Source organism: Bolinopsis microptera, chromosome 11 (assembly GCF_026151205.1).
Source record: "Bolinopsis microptera isolate Bmic1 chromosome 11, MBARI_Bmic_1.0, whole genome shotgun sequence".
Lineage (NCBI taxonomy): Eukaryota > Metazoa > Ctenophora > Tentaculata > Lobata > Bolinopsidae > Bolinopsis > Bolinopsis microptera.
Window position 1 is genome coordinate 10,887,510 of NC_087082.1, and position 26,209 is coordinate 10,913,718.

General features: G+C 36.3%; 2 protein-coding genes across 4 annotated transcripts in view; one reads left to right on the top strand and one right to left on the bottom strand.

The window, feature by feature from the left end:
• The window catches only part of LOC134822799 (protein ABHD13-like), a 948,842-nt gene that overhangs the window by 100,774 nt on the left and 821,859 nt on the right, over positions 1-26,209 (bottom strand). The gene's annotated exons all lie outside the window — the stretch shown is intronic.
• LOC134822593 (uncharacterized) lies at positions 3,074-25,964 on the top strand. Of its 3 annotated transcripts, none has more exons than XM_063833721.1 (8): positions 3,074-3,814; positions 8,103-8,199; positions 8,420-8,514; positions 8,810-8,914; positions 9,817-10,006; positions 23,756-23,841; positions 24,061-24,231; positions 25,062-25,964. In XM_063833721.1, the coding sequence occupies exons 1-7, from the start codon at positions 3,536-3,538 to the stop codon at positions 24,220-24,222; spliced, it is 1,014 nt and encodes a 337-aa protein (XP_063689791.1). In that variant the 5' UTR covers positions 3,074-3,535; the 3' UTR covers positions 24,223-24,231; positions 25,062-25,964. The 3 variants fall into 3 exon arrangements, with proteins under 3 accessions (XP_063689791.1, XP_063689792.1, XP_063689793.1); XM_063833722.1 differs by having other exon boundaries at positions 24,061-24,244; positions 25,062-25,152; XM_063833723.1 differs by lacking the exon at positions 24,061-24,231.

Consider the following 26,209-nt stretch of genomic DNA (forward strand, 5'->3'; position numbering starts at 1 on the left):
TGAGAACCTAATGAGGCCAGGTTGTTGACCTCAGCGCGGAGGTGCAGTCTATACTGATAGGTGCAATATATAATAGCCTTGCTTCTGTTTTAAGACCCGACAGTAATCCTGGGTTTTGATTGGTCATTGATGGAAGCTGGTTGGTTGATAACAGTCACGTGACATAAAATATTATGGTTACCGCTTCACCAGTATCCAGACTTATTAACCTACTGATAATTATTTCACATGTGACATCAATTCTTCACATCAAAGTTTGTGAAGACACCGCGTGTGAATCTGACTGTGTAATTTTCTTCATCTCACAGCGATAATATTTAACAATATGAATTAGTCATTATTATCATGGTGATTTAAGTAAGCTACTGTTCCGAATCTCTCTGTTCATGTGATTCGCTGTAATCTCCTGACTTGTGCACAAAGGACAGTATCTCTGCCGGTGTAGAATGAAATGCTAGTGTAGTATCCGGAACAACTGTGCCTTTTTTCATCGGTGTTTTTCCTCGTTCAATCGTTGTGAAACATCACGTTGCTTATATTTGCTCCAAATCCTGTGTCTGGTCCGTCAGTCAGTCAGTCAGGCGGTTTCACGAATTCTGGTCAACTGTGACGTAACATAAATACATATTTATGACAAACATTACAAAATAGTCAACACAAGAATATCAAAATATTAATTCAAGTAACCAAGTGTAATGTATGCTGCAGCTAAGTCTGATAAATACACTCTTTTGGACAACAATATTGATGCAGTCAAACAATTCTTTGTTAGTTGAGTTGAAAGAGCTAAAAAGCATGCATCTCCTCAAAACAAGAGTGCAGCTACATTTCAGTCTTCATCGATCCCAGACACTAACAAAGAATATAATCCTTGGAATGATAAGCAGAGAACAAATAATCTGTCTAAAGTGGTTTCTGTACAAAAGGACAATAATGGTAAAATCATCAATGATAACGACAGACTCCGAAAACAAATTGATGAATTAAAAACCTTTTTCTTCCAATCCAACTACCCTAAAACTATGGTAGATAACATCAGTGAAAAAGTCAAAGGCTTTGAAAGATGCCTCAAACCACTGGACAACTCAAACAGCAGTGTCCTGGTCCCAAAGTCTCCAGAACCAGCAGTCCGCGTTATTTCAACATTTGGCAGCGATCAAGAGTTAGTTGAATCGGTAAAAAGATTGGAACCAGAACTCAGTAGAACCAGGAGCTTCTCAGGATTATCTGGTTCCCATACAAGTGGAAACACCCCAGGCTCCCCAATATCATCTAGAGCCAGTACATCACGCCCTATCTTCAAATTCGTCAGACGTACTGGAACATCATTTAGAAGGAAGTTAGTCAAAGCAAAACAGTTTGCGGATGACTTAACCCAACCTCACACAAGACCATGTGGGGGCAGACACTGCGGTACCTGTAACATCATATCTCCACATCCATCAATAACAGTCAATGGACAGCGAGCCAAAGCAGTGTCTGGTACATGTGTCAGCTACAATGTTGTATACATCTTCAGTTGCCAACTTTGTAATATGTGTTATGTAGGAAGAACGGTGCAGCCCCTAAGGGCACGAGTAAACGAACATCGCGCTCATTACTACAAACTCATTTCGGACAATACGTTTGTCCCTGAAGAAAACGACGACGGATTCAGCTTGGGCAAACACCTTGTAGAAGTTCATAACATGAAACAACGTGACAATTTCAACCAGGCTTATAAAGTGTCAATTCTCAGTAATAGTAGCCCAAGAACTCTAGAAGTGGATGAACACCGTTACATTCAGAAACTAAGAACTATACGTCCATTGGGGCTCAATGCCGTGGACCCGTTTGGGATTCCATTATTGGATTTATCTTAAAGGTTTTCCATTGCATTGGGGCACAAAAGTTATGTTTTTAAAAATATTCATAGGTATCGTTTTTATTTGTTTCATTTCATTTCCAATGTTACACTTTGTAGGAACTGATATTAACCGAGTTTCTGATTCAGGATGTTACTGAAGATAGTAATGAAAATGTTTTAACACCTCAGTACTGTGTTTTACTACAGCTCAACCTGCTCAGTCTGACTATTTGGGAATTTAAACTCTTGATAATGGTAAACTAATCAACTCTGAAAAACTTGAAAAGATATGTGTACAAAATGGTTTCTCAGTGCACAAAACATTTCACATGAAGAAATCTGATACTACTGGAATGGTACTTAATCCTCAAACTGATGTTGATGTTCTGACTGCTAAACTTAGGGATGCTGATCATTCAGTTGTGAAAGTGTCGACTGAGTACCGATTGTTCACATTGTAGGATTATCAAAGGAATACACTGCGGATGAATTAAAATCTATAATCTTAAAACAGAATCCTGGAATATCAACACTATTTGAATGTACCTCTACGTCTATTGATGATAAACTGATCGATATCTTGGCTGTTGAACCTCTCAAAAACAATGTTCAAATCTTTAAGGCAATTGTAAAGGTCAGCAAAGTTATTAGATCCATTCTTGCTAAGTTTGAATAACTGTGCCTTTTTTCATCGGTATTTCTCCTCGATCAATCGTTAAAAAACATGTTGTTTATAGTTTCTCCAAATCCTGTGTCTGGTCTGCAGGCTTTGTCACAGTCAGACTGTTTCCGAGATTCTAGTTATTGTATCGTGACATGGTGGTTTGGGTGCCTGTTAACTGTGAAATAAATTAGTATCTATGACAAACATTACAAAATAATCAAAACAATATGATTGATTCAGGTAACCTTTAACAAGGTGTAGTATATGATATTATACATTATTATACATTATGCTTTTAGGTATAAAAGTCTTAAAATGTATTTTTCACTTTACTGGTAATTCAACCAATTTGAGCGCCTCATGAGGTTCACGCCAGAGACAATGTACAAAATGTACAAAATGTACATACTATGCTAGTCAGTATTTAGAGTCTTGTATATCAAGTGTAATTTCCTTTGCTTAAACATGTTGTTTCGTAGCAACACTGATGCGTTCTTGCGGTCTTTTCAATCTTTTTTGGGTCTGTTTGTGAACTTTCAAATTGTTTGATAGATATCGATTTTATCCTTTCTTGTATTAAGTTGTTCATTTGGGTAGTTTATATTTAATACTGCTGAATATGTCAACATTGGTGCTATCAGACTTCTATTTATTATTACTGTATTTGTCTCGTCTGAATAGTAAAATTATACTGTTTTTTTCCTTGATGTTTTCAATACCCCAAACCAGCTGATAGTACTTAATCATTAACAAAGTTTACCTTTTGCACATAGATTGCGGAGAAAGTCTACTGGTAGCTTCCACTACCGTTACCGTGGAAACTCAACAAAGTGTTAAGCTGTGATCCAGCATCGCCGATATTCCAGTTCAACACGTCATATTTATCAGAACAAATCCTTCTGAGAACTGTTCAACTCATTTTAACGGAGCATTTTCAGCTCGGGCAGTTTCGAACTCTATAATAAACAGCAAGTACCTAGTAATAATATCCACCGAATTGATATCACCAAAAGAAACAAATTACTATGTCTTACGTCTCGTCTCTCGGGAATCTAGAGAAAAACTCCGGAATGCCGGACAGCGAGAATGAAAACAAGCGACTGATGGACCGACCTGCTAAGAGATACAGCAGTCAAGACACAGAGGGACCTGCTAAGAGATACAGCAGTCAAGATACGGAGGGATCTGCTAAGAGATACAGCAGTCAAGATACGGAGGGGTTTGAAGGTTACGAAGAGGGGCATGTTTACAGTTCTCCCTATGCGCATCATCCGCCCTATGTGCAACACCCTGACGAAATAAAAGTAAGTCTAAACTTTTGCATTTCTTAATTTGTATAATGTATAAACTAACCCTTAGATACAATAGTTTAAATGTATAATATATAATCATGTATATTCTATGCAATATAAATATATTATTATATTGTAATAGATACTAGATATTTAAAACCCAACTATCTTCCTCGTTTTGCTGACAACCGTCTTCCCTTCTAAATCTTCCTCCAGAACAGTAGTTCTTCTCTGAAACCTATAAACGTTCTCTCTCGACTTTAACAGTGGTTACATAGTTACAGTATACACTACACAGTATAATGAGTGTACATTGTACACTGTACACTGTAAAACTATAGCTTAGAGGGGAATTAACAATTGTTAAATTATCAATCAACAATACATCAATTGGCTATAATTGTAAATTCAACTATAATCTATTGTTATCCTCATCTTTATCACAATCAGATAACATTAACATCAGAATCGTAATAAAGAGGTCACCTTTTGCCTAAGTACTTTTCCTTACAACATTTAAATTACCTGCATTTATCATATAATATGTTAATTAAGTGAGTGCAGTAAGACGTATAAATTGTGAGTTTTTAACTCTTTATTATAACTCTAAAAATCACACAATGAAACTATTTGACACAAATCGAAGACTCATCCCATACTGACGAAGTAATTACTAAAATTCTTTAAATTATAACTAGGTAAATTAGATAGGTAAATTAGCCCTCTGGCAGACATTTAAAGTCCCACACGTATTTGCCCCCTGGTGCAGTGTGCTATAGAAGAAATGTTTCCATCTGTTATTATATCTAAACGATAACTACGGTGATATCTGAAACCAATTTGGAATTGGAGAGCGAGATTATTGATCGATTCACTAGGACTTAGTTCCACCGGGTCCCGGGATCTTGTAGTGCTCATCGTTCTGCAGCCTTTATGTTATCTTCATCTCGATCAATTCAGGATTCACTCTTGTTCAAATGCAATTATGATCAAATCGCTTAAATGTACATCTTATAGCAATAATATTACCATTATTATGATATAATTTTTTATGTCTCGTCTACATATTTTCACTCAGTCTGGAATTTCAATGAATACTCTTGTCTTATACACAATAAAATAAGAAACAGGCAATTCTTTATTTCCACACAAACTAGCCAAATGTCGCTAGAAAATACAGCTGTAATAGTGTTAATTACCTAACATAATACTACCTGCTGAAATGCATGGTTAGTCTGTTGTACCGGAGCAAAATATGAAGTTATTCTAAATAAATTACATTCAATTTGAATTTATAAACGACTGCTTGATTATACAATGCACATGCCATGCACATACCATGCACATACCATGCTCATATCATGATATTTCAACAATTTACACCACATTTTCTCTACAATAATTATGAACCAGGTAACACGATGTATCCTACACACGTTATACTTATGTGTTACTGCAGCTCTTCTGTCATTTGTACGGCTTGCGTATCCGTGTTCACTGTTACTGTACCCGCGATAATTTAACTACAATTGTTGGATTTTAGTGTTGCTTTTGTTGTGTGCATAGCTCTCTGAGCAGAGATCTCTGTGACCGTCTGACTTAGGCTTTATGTTTCGTAGCTTGTACAGTGTGAGTACATTAATACGCTCTGAGTAGCGTAATATCCGGATCGTAACATTATTTATAGTTGTATCTTGGGTAAAATTTGTATTGATCCCGTTTCTTACGACAAGGAAAAACCTCTTATCAGGAAAGGAATTATTCGACGTTTCAATGTAACAACATCGTATTCATGATCTTAAATTATTTGTTATATATAGTAGTGTTGAAAGTATTAGAATTAGTATGGTATGAGGAGGCATACTATACTTACAGTTTCGGGAGGAGTCGTGGGTGTGTGATGTATAAGCAGGAAGTGTTCGTACTTTCTAGCACCAACCACGGAAGGGTATATTATAATAATTAATATAATGGATTATAACAAAATATCCACAGATTTGGATAGGCCATTGATATTTTATTGTTAATGAGTTGATGAGTTAATGAGTTAATTATAAAATACCGGATAATATTACGTTGTGTTATTCAAGAAATATGTTACAGCAACAGTTTAAATCATGGCTGAGTCTGAGAAAGAAGTAGAAGATGTAAGTTGAAAATTGTGTCTCTTTTTGAAAACCAGTGCTCTTTCTCTCTTTCCTTGCCTCATTTACCTCTTAGTTTCCCAGGTAAATTGTAGCAATGTTTTCAGTGGTCTTCACCCTTCAAAAAGACGGTGACTAATCTCGCACTTCCTAGTTTTAAATCTATTTATAGAATTAGATGATTGCTTGGATATTTTTAAAATATTCTTAGATTTTCAGTTCTTCGCTGACCTTCAGATTGGTCAGTAAATTGGAGCATTTTGGAAAGATTGTGTCCATCTACAGAAAATTACCTGTTATTGAATGCAGACAATGATTGACGCACAGCTATATTGGCCTCCTAGATTTCACTTAGGTCCTCGCAAAAAAGGACTGTTCTGCCATCAACCTTATATATATATGTTAGGTTTTCCAGGTAACAAAAAAGAGTTTTAACTCTTCTATACCAATATGAACATTCCAGCTGTCTGTTTAGCGTAGAATGTGAAGAATGTCGATTATGGCTTAGTTCTGTAAGAGTAAGACAATAAAACTCTTGATCAGATAAGATCTTTCATACAACTGTTCAGTTTTCAAAGCTTTCATTGTGTGCCGGGCTATGTAATCAGTTTTTACACAGACTAAATTAAAAGACGCCACCTAGATCTCTCAATGAAGCAGTGAACGAGTGAAATACCGTTTTCACTATTTTTTGGAAACTTGGTTAAAATCAGAGTGCAGTCTGAAGCATAATAATAAGATCTCTAAGCATTTCTGCTGGTTTTAACCATTATGCTATTATGCGTAATTCTTTTATCTTGTATTTAATCACCTTCCCGTAAAGCACAATTATTTGTTATTGATACATGTTTATCTAACACTGTACAGTGTACACTGATACAGATATCTCGATGATATCATATCTACCCCTTTCTAACAATGTGCCCCTGAAGGACGCTAAATCTCGATGATATCTACCCCTTTCTAACAATGTGCCCCTTAAGAACGCTATACCTTGATAATATCTACCCCTTTCTAACAATGTGCCCCTGAAGGACGCTATATCTCGATGATATCTACCCCTTTCTAACAATGTGCCCCTGAAGGACGCTATATCTTGATAATATCTACCCCTTTCTAACAATGTGCCCCTTAAGAACGCTATATCTTGATGATATCTACCCCTTTCTAACAATGTGCCCCTTAAGAACGCTATATCTTGATAATATCTACCCCTTTCTAACAATGTGCCCCTGAAGGACGCTATATCTTGATAATATCTACCCCTTTCTAACAATGTGCCCCTGAAGGACGCTATATCTTGATAATATCTACCCCTTTCTAACAATGTGCCCCTGAAGGACGCTATATCTCGATGATATCTACCCCTTTCTAACAATGTGCCCCTTAAGAACGCTATATCTTGATAATATCTACCCCTTTCTAACAATGTGCCCCTGAAGGACGCTATATCTTGATGATATCTACCCCTTTCTAACAATGTGCCCCTGAAGGACGCTATATCTTGATAATATCTACCCCTTTCTAACAATGTGCCCCTGAAGGACGCTATATCTTGATGATATCTACCCCTTTCTAACAATGTGCCCCTTAAGAACGCTATATCTTGATAATATCTACCCCTTTCTAACAATGTGCCCCTGAAGGACGCTATATCTTGATAATATCTACCCCTTTCTAACAATGTGCCCCTGAAGGACGCTATATCTCGATGATATCTACCCCTTTCTAACAATGTGCCCCTGAAGGACGCTATATCTTGATAATATCTACCCCTTTCTAACAATGTGCCCCTGAAGGACGCTATATCTTGATGATATCTACCCCTTTCTAACAATGTGCCCCTTAAGAACGCTATATCTTGATAATATCTACCCCTTTCTAACAATGTGCCCCTGAAGGACGCTATATCTTGATAATATCTACCCCTTTCTAACAATGTGCCCCTGAAGGACGCTATATCTTGATAATATCTACCCCTTTCTAACAATGTGCCCCTGAAGGACGCTATATCTCGATGATATCTACCCCTTTCTAACAATGTGCCCCTTAAGAACGCTATATCTTGATAATATCTACCCCTTTCTAACAATGTGCCCCTGAAGGACGCTATATCTTGATGATATCTACCCCTTTCTAACAATGTGTCCCTGAAGGACGCTATGACAGTTACCTCGCAACCCGGATCAGCTGCAGGAAGCACGAAAGAGATAGAGGAGTACCTGGTGCAATTGGCCCCGTCTGAGATTGCCAGTTAGTATCACTTATAAAATAGATGATTTTAGCTGAAAATAGTTTTCTGAGTTCTCAAATTGAGCAAGTAATTGATAACACCGAGAATTAAAATCTCTCCTTGTTTTGATGAGCCCAATAAGTAATTATTTTGTATTGAATACACAGTACACACCTACACACTCAGGCCACTACTATAATTCTATTTCGCTATCAGATTACCAAACTAACCTCCAATCAGAGTGGACAACAGATGAAGTGTGTACTCAGTTCCTGGAGAGAATAGAGTTCGCTTATCTGATAGAGAACTTTAAAGTTAACAATATAACTGGCAGGGTGAGGTCTTTTTCCCTATTATTTCACTATTATTTCACTATTATTTCACTCTTATTTCACTATTATTTCACTGTTATTTCACTATTATTTCACTCTTTTCAGAGAAGACGGTGTGATTCAAATGTTTTAGAGGTTACTCCTCTCTTATTTGCTAGGATTTAAATATTATCCCAAAGTCCCAAGGGCCAAGCCCCCAAATTAAAACAAATTTAAAAATTGGAGAGGCCGAATAAGAAAATGAAGATCTATAATTATTATAATATTATGTTATTATGATTATAATTTCCAAACACAGGTTTTACTGATGTTGGAGGAGAGGAATTTAGTGGAGATGGGTGTTAATGTTATCGGGGACAGACTCATGATTCTCAGCTATCTCAAACTACTCAAAAAGAAGAAGGTGAGCTGTTTAAAACACTAGATATTGCGTGTGCGTAGTTCGTGATGAGGGGGGAGGGGGGAGGGGGGTGTTGTAAAGCAGCAAAGTTACTTCTGATTTCATGAGAGAAGCTAGAACTTTGTCGACAAATTACAGTGCCAGAAGGTATATAATATAATTTAGTACTATTAGTGATGAGTAGCAATTTAGGGCTTTAGGGAGAGAAAATTGGTGATATTGGTGATAATTTTGGGATCTTATGATATCTTATTTGATAAGATCACTGCCCACTGGCCACTGGCTGCCGGCCGGCCACCCTTGCATAACTGAAACTCAGTCTCATTAACGCACTATGCTTAATGCTTATGTAACATACATAATATATATGTCCAATAAGCGTTATAATGTTTTATGACTTGCTTGTCATCTTCTGAGAATGCTGATGTGGTAAAGTCAGGAAAACATTTTCGATGATTTGTATGACGTGTCCATTGTCCAAATGTCCATGTCCCCTGCGTAATTACTGCATTATTCCAATCCGTTCGTCAAAATTAATTCACACTAACAGTTTTGTATTAGTAACTAAATCAAACAGAGTTTTTAACAACTACTACAGAATCAGATGTACTACTTCTTTTAATCTAAACCATTTTTCAATCGGGTCAAGCTAAATAATGTGTTACCGATAGTGTTACTAAATGTGTTACTGATAGTGTTACTGATAGTGTTACTAAATGTGTTACTGATAGTGTTACTGATAGCGTTACTAAATGTGTTACTGATATTGTTACTAAATATGTTACTGGTATTATTACTGATAGTGTTACTAATAGAGTTACTGATAGCGTTACTGATAGCGTTTCTAAATGTGTTACTGATAGTGTTACTAAATGTGTTACTAATAGTGTTACTATTTCCTGTAGATAGAAGCAGACAAGATGGCTACCCTCTGGCAGGGGGAGACCCCTGCACCCGGGCTAGCCTACAGTGAGGACTGTTGCCAGTGCATGTCCAAGATGTGCTGCCCGTGCTGCATCACGCGCAAGTTGTGGCGCATCACCGGACAGGGTATATTCTACCGGATAGTGCCTCCGTGCAGTATGTTTACTGAGGGTGAGTTGTTGTTTGTAGGTAGTTTACCTCCGTGCAGTATGTTTACTGAGGGTGAGTTGTTGTTTGTAGGTAGTTTACCTCCGTGCAGTATGTTTACTGAGGGTGAGTTGTTGTTTGTAGGCAGTTTTCTGGAGGGTTCTGGAAGGTTCCTGATTATAAATGAGTGTTTTTGTAGATTCCTGTTGTGTAAAATAGATTGGGTAACTTGTGGAATGTGGAGGTCATAGGAAAATATGTATGGAATGTGGAAAGACTGTGTCGTTACACACTCTAACGTCATTCTTCAGTCTAACGTCATTCTTCGGTCTTTCTTCATTCTTCAGTCTTTAATTAGATAATTGAATTAGGTTCAGCGTTTTGAGTTGTGTACTTTAAAATAAGAGTTATTATAACGTATCATCAGAACGTTTGCTATCGATGAGATCATGTCAGACTGCAAACGTCTGTTAACTATACAACCTATACCTCGCACCTGTTCAACATTATAATTCAATTAACCACCAGTACGGCCATCTCTTTATTTGTCAGCTATGAGGAGAGGTATTGTGAAACTTTACAAGTTCATGATATCGAGTTACGGATGTGATTTCATCGACACTGCAGAAACTTCTAATAGCAGTAGAGACGAATACGTCTTAAAAATAGATTTACCGAGCGAACTAGCTTGCAAAGGATTATTGATATTTTTAGTCCCACTTGGTGTCCTTTATTCATTTTATCCGTTAATTGGATAATTGGGTAGTTAGCTAATTACAGAAAATTAAAATATGTTATTGACTCAAAGTGATCGAAAGTGAATAAAACGAGGAGAAAAGTATTTTTTTTAATAAATCGAATTGTTTAAGTCAAATGACGTGATCAAATTGCATTAAATTATCAAATGTGAAGCAAAGTAGGTTTCAGAAAAGTTTGAAAAGTTTACTTTTCGGGAATGTTAAATAACTTAGACTCTGAATCTGAAATTTTCAGGATATGTTCTGGGGATCATTTAAAGAAACCAATCGAGCCGAATTTTGAGATAGGCCTTAGAAAATGTCTTATTCGATTTTGAAAATCTTGGACCTGGAAAAATTTTACATAAGTGCTGACCTTTGACCGGCGATAATTTCGGCTAGGAACAATATTTTCCATGGGACCAAAAGCAGCTGATAGATATCACTCCCCTCTATCATCACGATTATTGATTAGTACATTTTTCGTTTAGAAATGCTGACGGGCGTAGGCAGGGAAATTAGTTTGCGACTGATTTAAACATTTTGATCAACAGAGTTCAGTTCACCGAAGTACTAATATTCAGGAAATTAGCAAAGTTTTATTGTTAATAAAATGATGTAGCTCTAACATTGGAAATGAAATGCTCGATTGTATCGGATTGTTTACATCCAAATAAGGAGACAACATCGCCTGGTAGGTTGAAACCTAGCAGTCTGGTTATCTTTGACTTATGTAATGTTTGAAAAGATTTAGATTACACAAATGTCTTTGAAACATGTCTGTGAGTAGATACGTGCCCGTAGCTGCATCACATCAATACAAAACTCGGAATACAGTCACCGATGCTAACCTGTTTACCGTGCTCATCAAAATGTGTATATGAAGATATGATTGTTTTACATATTTCCACTGAGGGTTCACAAATAAAATATGGGTCGGTCTACGATATAATATTTTATTATAGATAATAAAATATATATTATAATAATATATCTTCTACTATATCGACTTACTTCGACTTACTTCGACTTACTCGACTTCGACTTAGAATAAGTGAATAATTAATTGTGTTCAGATCGATCTACATTTAATTCAGCTGTTTCTTCGGTTGGGATGGATATTTTTGATACGATAAAAACTGTCTATCAAAGAACGATATAAGCCTCCTCCCTGTGACCACGGGCTTTCTATATAATATAAATTCAACTACTGCAGAACCTTTATATACTGTGCTTCTTTATTATATATTTTGTCCATTGTCATGGACTGACCTAATGCTCGCTATTTCGCATCGCTTTGACTGGCGTCATGCTCATTGCTTGGGTCATTTCGAAGAACTTTATACCGTATCAATATTGTCAATATTATACCGGGTACCTCGATAAACCGGGCTTTTTCTTTTATCCCAAAATACAGGTTTATAAGCTCGTGTTATGCAAGAAATGTGATACATTAATTAGCTTATATCGTATTTAATTAAATTATGGGGTAAATGATACCATTGACAGGTTATTTGAGAGGCTACAGAGTACAGATACTGAGGATTGGGATTCACTTTTCATCCCCGAGTGGTTTATAGAGGTTTTTTGTATATTTTAGGACCCTTATCGAGCTGTATTCGTAATACGACACAAGCAACAAAGTAAAAATCTTGTCATGAAATGTTCACCTAAAATTTTTTAAAATCTTCTCACAATCTTCTTAGTTCTGAAACGTCAAAAAAAGTAACTTTTAGCTGCCCTAGACGATCTTTGGTAAAATGCCTATCAATACTTATTATTCCCTCCGATTTCAAGTTGTGGAACACAACAAGAAAATTGAGAATAATCTTGTGCGAGGGTAGGGACCCAGATGTCGTTTCTAACCCAAATAAACTTTAAGGAGGAATCTCATCAGTAGCCGCACCTCCTTACTCGGTTTCTGAACTGAAATTCTATGGGCCTCCAGACGGCCAGACCGAGTATTACCATCCCATCCTTATAGAGTTCATCACAAGTAGCACCCATATAATAGGTATTCTGTATCTAGGTACATTAGGTATTTATGTATATTTAAGAGGTTGAGAGCTGCTAAGCCATTAGATACGCCTATAACTGCACTTGAAGTTGAGACAGCAGCCAAGAAACTAAAGAACGGTAAAGCCGTTGGTCCTGACAACCTCCCTAACGAATTCCTTAAGTATGCACCTCCTTCTTTCTACATGAAGTTTGCATCACTTATCAATGAGTCCTTTGAAAAACAAGAGCACGTTCAATCGTTCACTGAGGGATATCTTACCCCCCTACAGAAGCCTGGAAAACCAAAAGGACCAGTTAAGAGTCTGCGTCCCTTGTGCCTTCTCAATGGAACTAGGAAAATCCTTTCCATGATAACACTCCAGCGTATTCAACAACAGATAGCAGACTACACTGGGCCATGGCAGAATGCCTATAAATCAGGACACAGCTGCTCTAATATTGTCTGGACACAAAGGGTTCTTATTTCTGTTGTCAAGGAGAAACATTGGGAGTTTAGTAAAATGGGGATAGACATGTCATCAGCCTTCGACACAATACATCGGTCAACTATCCTCAGGCTACTCGAAGATGCAGGATGCTCAGAAGATGACATAAGACTAGTTAGATATCTGCTCGCTAACACCAAGCTCAGAATTAAGATCAAAAAGACGACATCGGGAGAGTTCGAAGTCACAATAGGAGCCTTTCAAGGTGACTGTTTGTCTGGCTCGCTGTTTACCATGTACCTAGCTGGAGCACTCTACCACCTTAGAGTTGTTGTTATACATCTACGCCCAAATCCCCCCATATCTGAAAGCTCCCTTCCTTTAGAATGGGAATATGCTGATGATGTGGACTTTGCTGATGAAGATGAGGATTCGTTACACCAGCTCCTTCCAATTTGCAAGGAAATTCTCTCAGAATGGAATTTGTTTGTAAATGAATCTAAAACCGAGTTTGTAAAGTGTTATCTGGCTGGAAGTAGTGAGAAGGACGAAAAAGGAGAACCTCTAAGAAATAGAGAACCTTGGAGGAAGTGTGTGTCCCTAGGCTCTAAGCTATGTAGTAAAGAAGACATACAGCATCGTATAATCCTTGGAAATGTTGCATTCGAAAAATACAAGAAAGTTTGGATGCAAGGATCTAAGATTAATCTGAAGACCAAGATTAAGATATACGAAGCATACGTTACATCTGTTATGCTCTATAACTGCAATAGCTGGGCTACCCCTCAGAACCTATTTGACAAACTTGATGCATGTCATAGAAGACACCTGCGTCAAATATTGAAGATGACTTATCCCATTATTATCAGTAATAAAGCACTCTATGAACGCTGTGGTGTAACACCGTTGTCAGAGCGAGTGACATATGCTCGCTGGAAAATGCTTGGACATGTCCTTCGCAGTGACTGCTCATCACCAGCTCAGAGAGCTCTTCAATTTGCTGTTAATGCGTTATTTACCATGAAAGGACGTGTTGGTCGACACCAAAGTAATCTTTTAAAGTTTATTATAAATGATTTGAATAAAAGAAACCTACCATTACGTGATATTAATGATCTTTATGATCTTAGGGCTACTGCCTCTAACAGAGTTTTGTGGAGAAAATTATTTACCTCATAATTAACCTTTATTTTTCAGAGAACTGTTATGTTTTTTTGGGCACTTATCAGTCTCTTATATTAAGATGTTTCTTTACTATTTTGAGATTGTTTTAAAAGTTAGATAATAATATAATAATAATAATAATAAATATAAGAGGTTGACGCCCCCCAAAAGCCAATGGCGCGGAATAGCGATAACCCCTTCCGTCATGGCTTATTTCCCCTTGAAGTAGGCATAAACGTGGGCGACTAATTGTTCAATTGGGAGCTTTGAATCACTCATAATACTTTATCACCACATCTTTAATACTATATAAACTTAACTCTTTTTATCTTTGCGACTAATAAATAATAATCCTATGAATGTCTCTCCTAAAGAGATCAAGGGTCGAAACTTAATGGTATCACCTTTCCAATCATGGAGAATGCATGAGTCACAACTGTTTTTGTAGTTTTGTCGCCGATATTGAAAAAGTTAGTTCAACTGTACAAAACAATAAGCTAGATAATTTAATCAATAATTTTTGTAATCACTATACAAGCCATTCCTAATATATTGTCAATGATAATAACATTCACAACATAAGACATACAAAAACATGTCAGTTATCCACTTTTATCAATGAAATTATCAAATGAAACTACTAAACACGGGAAAGTCTTTAACATGGTACAGTGTGCACCCGTAGTAGTAATAAACTAAAAAGGCTCCTAATAATCTTCAAATAAAATACTAGATTAAATCAAATTGCAGTATTGATGTAGATAACATTGCTTGCAGAAGCATTTTCAAGTTTTCTTCGTAAGTGTAGGATATACAATCCAGCCATAACTGATGTTATGAAGAAAACCGCTGCCAACCCTGATGATATCCCAACTCTTATATTGTGTTGGGCTGCGTTGTCTGAAAAATAAATATAGTATTTAACACTTATACTATGCCATCGAAAATTATATATGTAGCTGTAAGTCCCTACTTCACAGCTCTGGCATCCTGTTGCTTGGTTTAGATATTGCCCTCCCACACAAGGACCTAAAATAATGACGTTTACAGGGTTTATAAATAATTATTTCACTATTCAATAGTTCAATTCTAAAGCCGCAAACCTCAAAATGTGATGTATGAGGTTTATTTCTAGTACAGTCACTCTGTGAACTACCATCACCACGTCCCACTGTTTTACCAGAAGGACAATTAGAACACTGTAAAACAGTTCCTGTTTTCGAACAACAATTAAAAATATTTCCAAAAAACATTGTTAATCGAAAATTTATAAATACAAATATTGTCATAAAGTTTTCATAAAATTAATGCTGCTCACAATCTTCTGAAACTTTCAAAAAAGTAAATTTAAGCTTCCCTAGACGATCTTTGGTAAAATACCTATAAATACCTATTATTCCCTCCGATTTCAAAATAGATATAGGTATTTATATAATATACTACAAAACGCAGCTAGCATCATCACGTGTTAATATTATGACCCTTTCAATGCAGATTACTACAGAATAGATAACCGCCCGTGACTTGACTGATTTATTGCTCTGAACCGTAATAAACCTAAAGAACCTCGTTTGTGACGAATATTTTTTGATGTGATTAAAACTTTATTTCAAAGAACACACTAGCTTCCTCCCTGTTACCACGGGCTTTCTAGTTTAATATAAAAGAGAAACGATCAGGAACTTCATTCCATAGCCAAGATAAGAACTATAATCTCTAAATATCTGTTAATGAATACTGTTGTACACTTACTCCAGGAACAGTCACTCTCCAATATCCCTTGTCCTGCTGCGACAGATTTTCCCTCAGGACAGCTCACACAGGAGGAAACTGTTCCTCCAGCGCTGTAAGTCCCTACTTCACAGCTCTGGCATCCTGTTGCTTGGTTTAGATATTGTCCTCCCACACAAGGACCTGAAATAATGACGTTTACAGGGTTTATTAATAATTATTTCACTATTCAATAGTTCAATTCTGAACCAGCATAAAAATATTTTCATGAAATTTTCACAAAAATTAATACTGCTCACAATCTTCTGAATCTTTCAAAAAAGTAAATTTCAGCTTCCCTAGACGATCTTTGGTAAAATACCTATAAATACCTATTATTCCCTCCGATTTCAAAATAGATATATGTATGTATTTATGTAATATATTTATGAGGTTGCCGTCATATTACTATCTATTATGTTTACATGTTATGTGGTACACCCTGTAGAAATTTTTATTTTTCTGTCATGTTCGGTAGAAATTTACCTGGTACACAAGTTGGAGAGATGGGAAGCTCGCCGTTCGCACACATTATTGTTGACGATCCAATTATCACGAACCCGTTGTTGCATGACACGTTGAATGTGGCGCCCGAGTAAATTTCCGAATCCGGGGTTACTGTGCCTTTTTCAATAATGGGCGTGCTACAATCAAGTGCTGGAAAGATATCATCAGAATTCTTATCAAAAGTGAACAATACTGTGTAATTACTTACTGATGATTTGCAAATGAATTCTAATTAATATTCTAATTGGGAGATTGAAAAGAACGTTTGTCACTAAATTCGAAACTCGAAGTTTACAGCTTTATAATAATTAATACTATAATAATAACCTCGCATGGATTATTTGTAATACAAAGTAGGCCAATGATTAACTTATGAATTAATATATAGTGTTCCATAATGGTATTCTTTAAAAATAAAAGCTTCTGTGTAAATTTCACCAGACTGTAGAAAAGTAGCATAATAATAAGCCAGTGATATAGACTCCTACCTCTCCCAATGATAACTAGTTCATATATTTGAACATCCCCTTGACGACTACCATCAAATTTAACAGTGTCTCCTATCATGCAATCAGAAGCAGCATTGTCCGGGGCTGTTCCATCCTCAGAGTACACTGACACGGGCCAATGGGAGCAGTAAGTACCACTGCAGGTACACGCGTCCCTCGAGCATGTGTGTGTGTCAAGATTACCGTTCACCCAATGAAGTACTACCTCTACACAATACTCCCTGTCTAACTGCGCTATAAACCAGGTGTCATATCCAGTGGAGTAAGCTTCAGTATTTGTATTCCTGTCTATAGCGTTACTTGCCACACTACTTGAGCTATACGCTGTAGTCATAGACACGGAAACAGGTGTTATTTCGCCATCTACTTCTCCTATAATTTCACCTGAAATAATGAGCTCGATAAATTGTCGTGTTTCACTACTTAGCACCCGCAGTTCAATTAGAGACATATGGGACTCCAACTTAATTTGTGTACATATTATGTATTCTGTGTTAATTCTGATAAGGTTGTGATATACAAATATATTACAATTTTGTATATTAACCTTGGATGGATAACCACAATAGCGTCGTAAAGAGGAGTATCTTTATCTTCATGATCATACGGTCGCTAGACATGAGCATATTCAAGTTACAGAAATTGTTCGAATCAGTCAACTGCTTTAACGTTATCACAATAATATATCATCTGACAAAAATTCGTCACATATTCCAATTGAGGAATGAAGGTACCGAATGATAGCCTTGGAATGCATGTTTCAAGGCTATCAAGTATCACTCGAAGAGAAAAGAGTCATGTTGTAACAATGGAGGAATGTTGTTAAAGCATCAGCTTTACTATCACAGATGACAGACTAACTTAAATTTCTGTATAATTAATATCAATACTACAGAACGCAGCTAGCATCATCACGTGTTAATATTATTATGACCCTTTCAATGCAAATCACTACAGAATAGATAACCGGCCGTGAAGCAAACCTGGATTAATTTTTAGCAGTGATTTAACTTGGCTTGACTGATTTATTGCTCTGAACCGTAATAAACCTAAAGAACCTCATTACTTTACCTATAACATGAAAATAAGTTTTTGTTAAATAATAAAGGTGACAATAAGCACACCCAAATTTGTTTAACCATACAATATAAATATAATAACATTTTATAACGTAGGTACCATAGATTTCACCTGTTAATTGTGTGCACTGTGCACTTTGAACATTGTGACAATTAACTTAAATGATACCATATATTATTAGCAATCATTTGGTCGAAAAAAATCGTGATCGGCTAAAGTTTTAGCTTTTTTAAATCTTCGATCTGACTTAAACCATGTATAATATGTTAACGATTTTAGTTTAAATACGATGAAGTTAATAATATATTTCACAGTTAATATCTGCACAAGTTTCGAGAATAAATTGCGTCGTACACCGACCCTAAATTGTGAACCTTCGATGCAATTATGTAAAACAATCATATCTTCATAAACATTTGATGAAGAAATCGTCTCTAAAACCTAAAATGTCCAATCAACTCGGTGCTCGATTAACTTAGAAAAAAGTTAGAAAAGCAAGTAAACATTGTTACGTAGGGACTGTGCTGAACATACGAGTTAACGTCCCACGAGTGAAGAATCACTTAGTAACCGGGTAATGGTTACTCGGAATAATGTTTTCCTCTGAATCTCCTCGCTATTTATAAAACAGGTTAGCATCAGGTGACTGTATTCCGAGTTTCGTATTGATGTGATGCAGCTGCGGGCACATATCTACTCACAGACATGTTTCAAACCACCAGGCAATATTGTCTCCTTATTTGGATGTAAACAAACTGATACAATCGAGCATTCCGTCTCCATTGTTAGATCTTCGTGTTAACTTCTTGGTTCTGCACGTGTCTCACCAAGATATTGTACGGAATATTGTAAGTTATTATTTCTATAGGTATTACACAATGGCTGGGTGGCCTAGTGGTTAGAGCTTCCGCCTTCTGTACAGAAGGTTCAGGGTTCGAATCCCAGTTTCACTCAGTCTAGGGAGTAGCTAAGGATTCATTGGATCTATGCGATCTCCTCGGTCGACTCAGCCGAATGATAGGAAACTTGATTGAGGGTTAAATGAGGAGGGGTGCCTGTGCCAAAAGATCAAGAATCTTAGGATACTCCTTCAGAACATCTACAATGTAGTGTACTGTAAAACAAGGGCGGTCGAACTATTCGATGACCCTGTAGAGGAATCTACGAACTTTACAAATTACAAAAAAATTATTTACACCAATGTAGAAGAATGACTGGAATGATCCTACTGCTACCTTCAATACCATATTATCTTTAAGAAGTGTTTAACAGTAATAATACGGTAACTTAGTAATTAACAGACATTTTTATTGTGGTTGGGGTCGGTGTTAACAGACTTCACCAGGAAAGGTAAAATAATGGCCCTAAACATACCAACATAACACTAATATCTCCATTCTCCATACCACACGTAGATTGGTATAGGGTATGACCTATGTGTGAACAAAAAGAAGATGCCGTATCTAGCTGACTGGGACAATGCCGGGCCATAGCACAACTGATATCAGAGATAGTATTATTTCCTATCCCTAAAGACATGATTATCTACTTAACATAGTCCTCATTCCTACCATAGTCAATTTCGCAACACGCACCAAACGTCTTGAGGAGTGTGAGTGATTACCTTTCCTCTTTTGGTTTTTATTTTTCCTATTTACTCGGGCTCCGCTATGACTCTCATTTCTCTCGCCACTATATCAATGGCATCCCTGGTAACCTCTTCTTTAAGGGTTGCCACACCCTAGAGGTAGCAAAGCATTTATATGCTATCCTCTCGTGGGGCAAATCTTCTAGGTTATAAAATCACAAGAATTAAAATGAGAGATACCACTTCGTTTACTAAGTTTCGTCAGTCTAATTTTCACGCAAAATTTACCATTTATTTAACCTTCGAAAAGGATAGTTTAGGTCGAAACGCTCGGTAAATCGAAACTTGGTAAATCGAAGGTCTACCATATTTATTGTGCTTTAATCATCAGTAATTTTTCAATATAGAGCGATTCTTTTAATTGTGAGTCATTAATATAATACTCCCTGCATCTCTAGTTAATAAGAATGCTCGTGATCAAGTCAATAAAGTTCACTAAATCTGCCAGAAAAGCACCTTTTTCTAAACGCAAACATTCTAGTGAATTTCTAGTGAATTTCTACTGTATTTCTACTGAATTTCCCTCCACATACACTTTGGAATCAGATTAATAACTTTTCGTGACATCTAGAATAACTGCGATCAGCTGAGAATAAGTGGCATGGTATGTGAGATAGCTAACTTTATCTGCTTCCTTTATCACCTCGTTAAGAGATGACAGTGCTCGGTATTATAAAACATTGTAGTGAGTAGATAATAGTGAAGGAATGGGGTCACGATCGGTCGTTGACATGCGAACCACGCCATCTGCTGATACTAATGAAGTAATACCTGCTAAGTAGGATCTAGAAAAGTTAGAATAGAACAGGAGGAAAAGAATTCGATAGACTTATAGTAATCAAAGTGTCTGGATACTGTTTTATATCTAATTTCTTACTTATTATATTTATCATTATTTATTACCCTTTATTACTATCAGACCTGGATCCTGGACAGATATTATGTCTTCAGGATGACGCTGATGACGAAGCTTTTCCAAGTTCTGAAAATGTTGATAAAATAAAACGTGCCAATTTCAGACGAAAAAACATTGTCAAACAAAATTGTTGGAAAAAAGTTGAATTATTCGAAAAATATTTTTTGTGGATTTTTTTGAAAATGTTTGTTTGTTTGTTTGGGCCCGGACGGTGCCGGTGGTTCTAATGACCATTTACTAAAATACATAGATACAAAATACAATATAGTATAAATATTATAATCAGAAGTTTTATAAATCCTATCCGTCCAAGTTAAACTTGAAGGGCGCTACACGCACGACGAAAACTCCCTTTAATGTGAGCTGAAGTAGACTACTAGTAGTAGAGCTAGTAGCGCTTGAAATTGACAGAACTGAAAACGAAATCTGACAATTGTCGCGAAAACTGACAGTTTTGTGTGCTCAAAGTGTCGAGAAATACTGACAGTGCAAGACTGGGCACACAAGAGTGAGTTAAAAACATCCTCCACACAACAAAAACTTGAATACACTAATAATAATCAATTATTAAAAACACACAAGCTCATTCTGCAGTCTTATTAGTCTTATCAGTACTCTTTATAGCACCGTTTCTGATAAAGTGTAGCTTATCCGGCTGCTCAGTTACCAGTTTTTTCATGTCCCTGACGAGTTCTCTTTGCTTGGCTCTCTGTTCTGGAGATCGATCTGGGCTGATAAAAACAGTTTTAAACTTTTCCGTTGCTCGCAGGTTTCTCGATTTAGCGAGAATCTGATTAACAATTGTTGCACTTGCCGCAGTCACTTTAACTGGTCTCACAGCCTTGCCAGGTTTGAGCTTTCCGACTCTACTAGCTTCGATTCTGGGTTTCTCTCCGATTGCTGAGAACACTTCACTGACCACGGTGCTGAGCTCCTCATTGTCCTGCTCCGATAAACCAAAAATCATCAAATTTTTGTTTCGGTCTTCCTCCTGTACCACAGTTTTCACAGCTTTCTTGATCATTTCAGAACTGACAGGCTTCTGAGATTCCGGACAATTCGCCTGTAATACCGAGCTGAAGGATTGGAATTCAGCCTTGACAGACTCTCCGACTGACGATTTAACTGACGTCTGCAACGATTCCAACTGTTCATTTTTGCAGGCTAGTAGTTCTGACTGCAGCTTAATGATGGTCTCCTGTGTCTCGAACATAAGATGTTTAACTGAGTTTGAGGCCATCTTGTAGTCCGTGGATACGACACCAGTGAACTCCTCCAAATATCTTAATGCATCGTGCAACAGGTCACACGCAGTGTTCTTGTTCATCTTCTTCACGCACGAAGGGGATAGTTGCTTCATTGCTGTGATCTCCATCTCGTACATAGCCTTGCTGAGAAGTTCAACTGAGTCACCCCTTAACATGTTGATCTCCTTTTCACCATACTCGCTGGGCGGGATGGTCATGGTCGTGTAACACGGTGATACACAAACCACTGTAGCTGCACGTTACAATCAACAGAGATAAGCACTAAGATAAGAGAGTAAGAAAAGAGCAACGTATGCAATTAGTGTAATACTGAACTGATGAAAAATTAAAACAAAACAACTTTTTTTCCCAAAACTTTAATAACCATTTAAATTTGTTTTAAATGTAAACAATATAATTTGTACCCCTATCACCCATTGGGCTACATATAATTGGGCTTCATTATATGTAGCCCAATAAATTTTGAGCATATATGCTATAGATTCGTTATAGCGTTTAGTAATTTGGTTTTTTGTCTAGAAAAGGTGGGTCATAAAAACGACCCTATCGTCCCTAATGGGTTAAAATGTACCCAACAAAGATGTACATTTAAGTCATTCAAGCGAGACTTTGTGTTGAAATACCAAGATTATGGACTTTTTTATCAGTTCAGATTTTATGAACAAATATTTGTATGAAGTTACCAAAATTATGCACTTTCATATCAGTTCAGACATTATGAACAAATATTAGAAATATTATCAAAAGCTAGGTGGAAATAAAACGTCTTTAGGGCATTTTTAAAACATTCTACAGATGATAATGATCTCACTATAATAATAAATTTTACCAAAAACTACTTTTCTCCTCGTTTTATGCAATTTCGATAATTTTGAGCCAATAAAAATTTGGTGATTACCCAATTGACTGATTATCTGACGTGAACATTTTAGCAGGAAACGTTTAAGTTAAACACTCTCAATGAATCTGCAGCATTCTACAATGTTTACAACTATCGATATTTGACTAACATGAAAAGTGGTAAAAAGTTGCAAAAGTGACACGTGGAAAAGTTAGTCAGCCATAGAGGACACCTATAAACTATAGTGGGAAAAATTTCAAATATACTTTATAAGCTGGTTCTGTCGGTAAATCGATTTTTAAAAACGGACTTGTCTGTACTATTCCGAATAGTGTTAATCGTGTTAATAAGTGTTAATCGTATCGCATCTTGAGCAGATGGCTCGTAAAATCTTCACTGGAATATATTTGTCTCCACTAAAATATTTTGATTACCGACTGGACATTCACCGGTTGATCGTTTTCCTAGCAATTTCATCGTAGTTTCCTGCTTATTTCGCATCAAATAAGCAAATATTGTGATTATTATGGTCACGTGGGTACACATGTGACATAATGTGCCGCGCGCGAGTATAATATTTTGATATTGTTCGCGCTGAGCACGTACGTTTAAATAACAATAAAGGTAGTTTTCGTTCAAATGAAAGCCCTCTATTTTATGTGTTTGCCAGTCAATTACACACCAAACAGAGCAACATATTATATAAGTATTATGTAACGCGATGGACATATTTTAAGCGGATAATATCCTGTCCGAACCCAGGATACATAACTTGTTGTTGTAACTTTGTATGAAAAGTATTAATTAATATTATCATGTAAATATATTTAAGTATTTAACATTTCTACGGCGATCTGTTGTACAAGGATATAATTTTATACTGTTTCAGTGAGACAAGAATACATTGATTTCCGTTTCTTGAAGGACATGGAGCTGAGAACCCGGAATACATTTGCTTGCTGCTGTAGGACACATGTGAGTACATGTTAATTGTTATTTTAAATTTGTTTCACTAAAATTTGTTTCACTAATTTGACTGTGACATATGTGTGCACTGAGAAAAGTATGTACAGGTTAAGTAGGCTGTGAGATGTTTTAGCGAATATTTGCAAAATGTGAAACAGTTTCCAAGAATGTAAGAATGCGAAACAGCACGACCTAATTACTTTTACCCTGCACCCACCATCGATTCAGGAGTTTCTTATGTACGCAGACCAGAAAGGCAAATCAGGCGGAGATGACGATGAACCAATTGTGGGGATAGAGGAACCCCACCAACTCCTGCATCCTGAGGCAGACAAAGTTGAGACCATCGTCAGATCAGCGTGGAGCAACGCTAGACTTGTTGCAGAGTAGTGTGATGGTGTGAGTGATATGTGTGAGCTACATGGACTAAATGTTGTGTGATTAACTGTCAGCACTGTCCAATTCCGTTCATCTTGGTGTAATGTGTGTGATATGTACCAAGCGCTACTAAAGCGATTTTAAATTTTTAAAGACTGTTGCCTCGTCTAATTAAACTTTACACTTAAAATATTGCATGTTTTGTACCCATAACAGGAGTTGTTTAATGTATATGTGACATGTGAAAATAGCTATAAAATGTCTAAGAAAGGTAAAAATTTCACCCTTCTCTGCCAACATGCAGCAGAAGCATTTTCGCAGCTGCTATTTTTATTGAAGCTCTGCTAAGCCTAAAAAGTAAAGCTACGATTTAAGCCCTAAATATGAAAACATCAATAATTTTTAGTTCGTGTGAAAAATTTGAATGTTTTGTGTAATATTGGGATTGCAAGTTTGTGTGAAAGCATTTGAATTGCAAGTAGTGCATACCGAATACCGATTAATGCAAGAATTTTAGTGTTAAGCATGACGATTCATCATTTATGAAGGGCAAATAATGTCATCAAAACATAATCAGTTCAATTCATTGTTAAAGTGACCTGATCACCTATACAATATACATGTGAGATAAATCTAAATGGTAATGGCCTGATTAAAAGCACCTCTTTGTATTATCGGAAGTCTCTATAAACTATAAAGTATACATTGTATACATTGTGTACATTGTATACATTGTATACATTGTATATTGTTACAACATGAACATCTCGGTCAGCTGTGTAGCACATTGCGCTATCTAACCGACCATAACTAATTCCACTAATTACCATCACTGACTCAAAAACTCTCAGGAGCTGATAATGTACGCTGAGCAGGCTTCTGACGAAGATACGCCCGATAGCCGATCTATACACCCGGTGCTGCATCCTGATGCTGAGAAGGTGGAGACGATTGTAAGGACAGCTTGGAGTAACGCTCGATTGGTGGCTGACTAAAGGACTTCCAAAGTCCTGGACTTTGTGGCTGTGATGTGTCCCACGTTTAGAGGGATCTTTAATTTAGTGTTTAAAATAGAAATTTAATGTTTATATCTATTGTGAGAATATTATTCATTTATTCCTTCTGAGTTGTAGACTGATTCTGAATTACCCTGATTTCGTTAGTTTTAGGAAATATTGTAAGTTTTGTTGATCAGATAATATAGGTTTGCAATTCACATTATGATATTTGGTAGATATGATATTCTAAACACTTTTAGCAGCTTTTTGATTGCTCTAAATGTTCTTATCCTTATCAAATCTTTACTCTCCATAGTTACCTTATCTATTTTTGGGTAAAATGAAGTGCAAAACAACTTAATGAGCAACAAAAGTATAAGTTAATAAATAATTCTACCCGCTCATTTCACGAAAATAGCGTAATTTAACATGCTTCTCTTTTTGAATTATTTTAAATGAAAAACTTTATATAAATCGTAAAAAGATTTGTTATATTGTGCATTTCGTGCCTACTCTTGAACATTCACGACTAATATTCCATAAACAAAGAATAATGAATATCTTCCATCAGGATGCATCGGTTGAACCTGAAAATTTGGTGTATCCAACATGTGTACATATATAACTGCTTAATTACATAATATTATTAGAGTTGATCTCCAGCTTTGTATTATATTTACTCTATTGTACTATATTTATTATTATACGATGAATGATAATATTTACTTTCTGTTGGATTTTGAGTTAAATTATAAAGTTAATATTAAGAACAACTAATTTGAACATTCTTTCATATTCCTTTAAATTGAAGTTTTTCTTTGTTCAATCTCCTATAATCATCTTTTTGATGTCACAGGGTCTGCTAAATTATCAAACACATGTCATTGCTCCTTCATAATACACATCTTTTAAAATAGACATGAATATTGCCACATGACCCAACATGGGATTACATTGACTACATCTACCCGTCCCATCCCAAATTTCCTGAGGTAAATGTA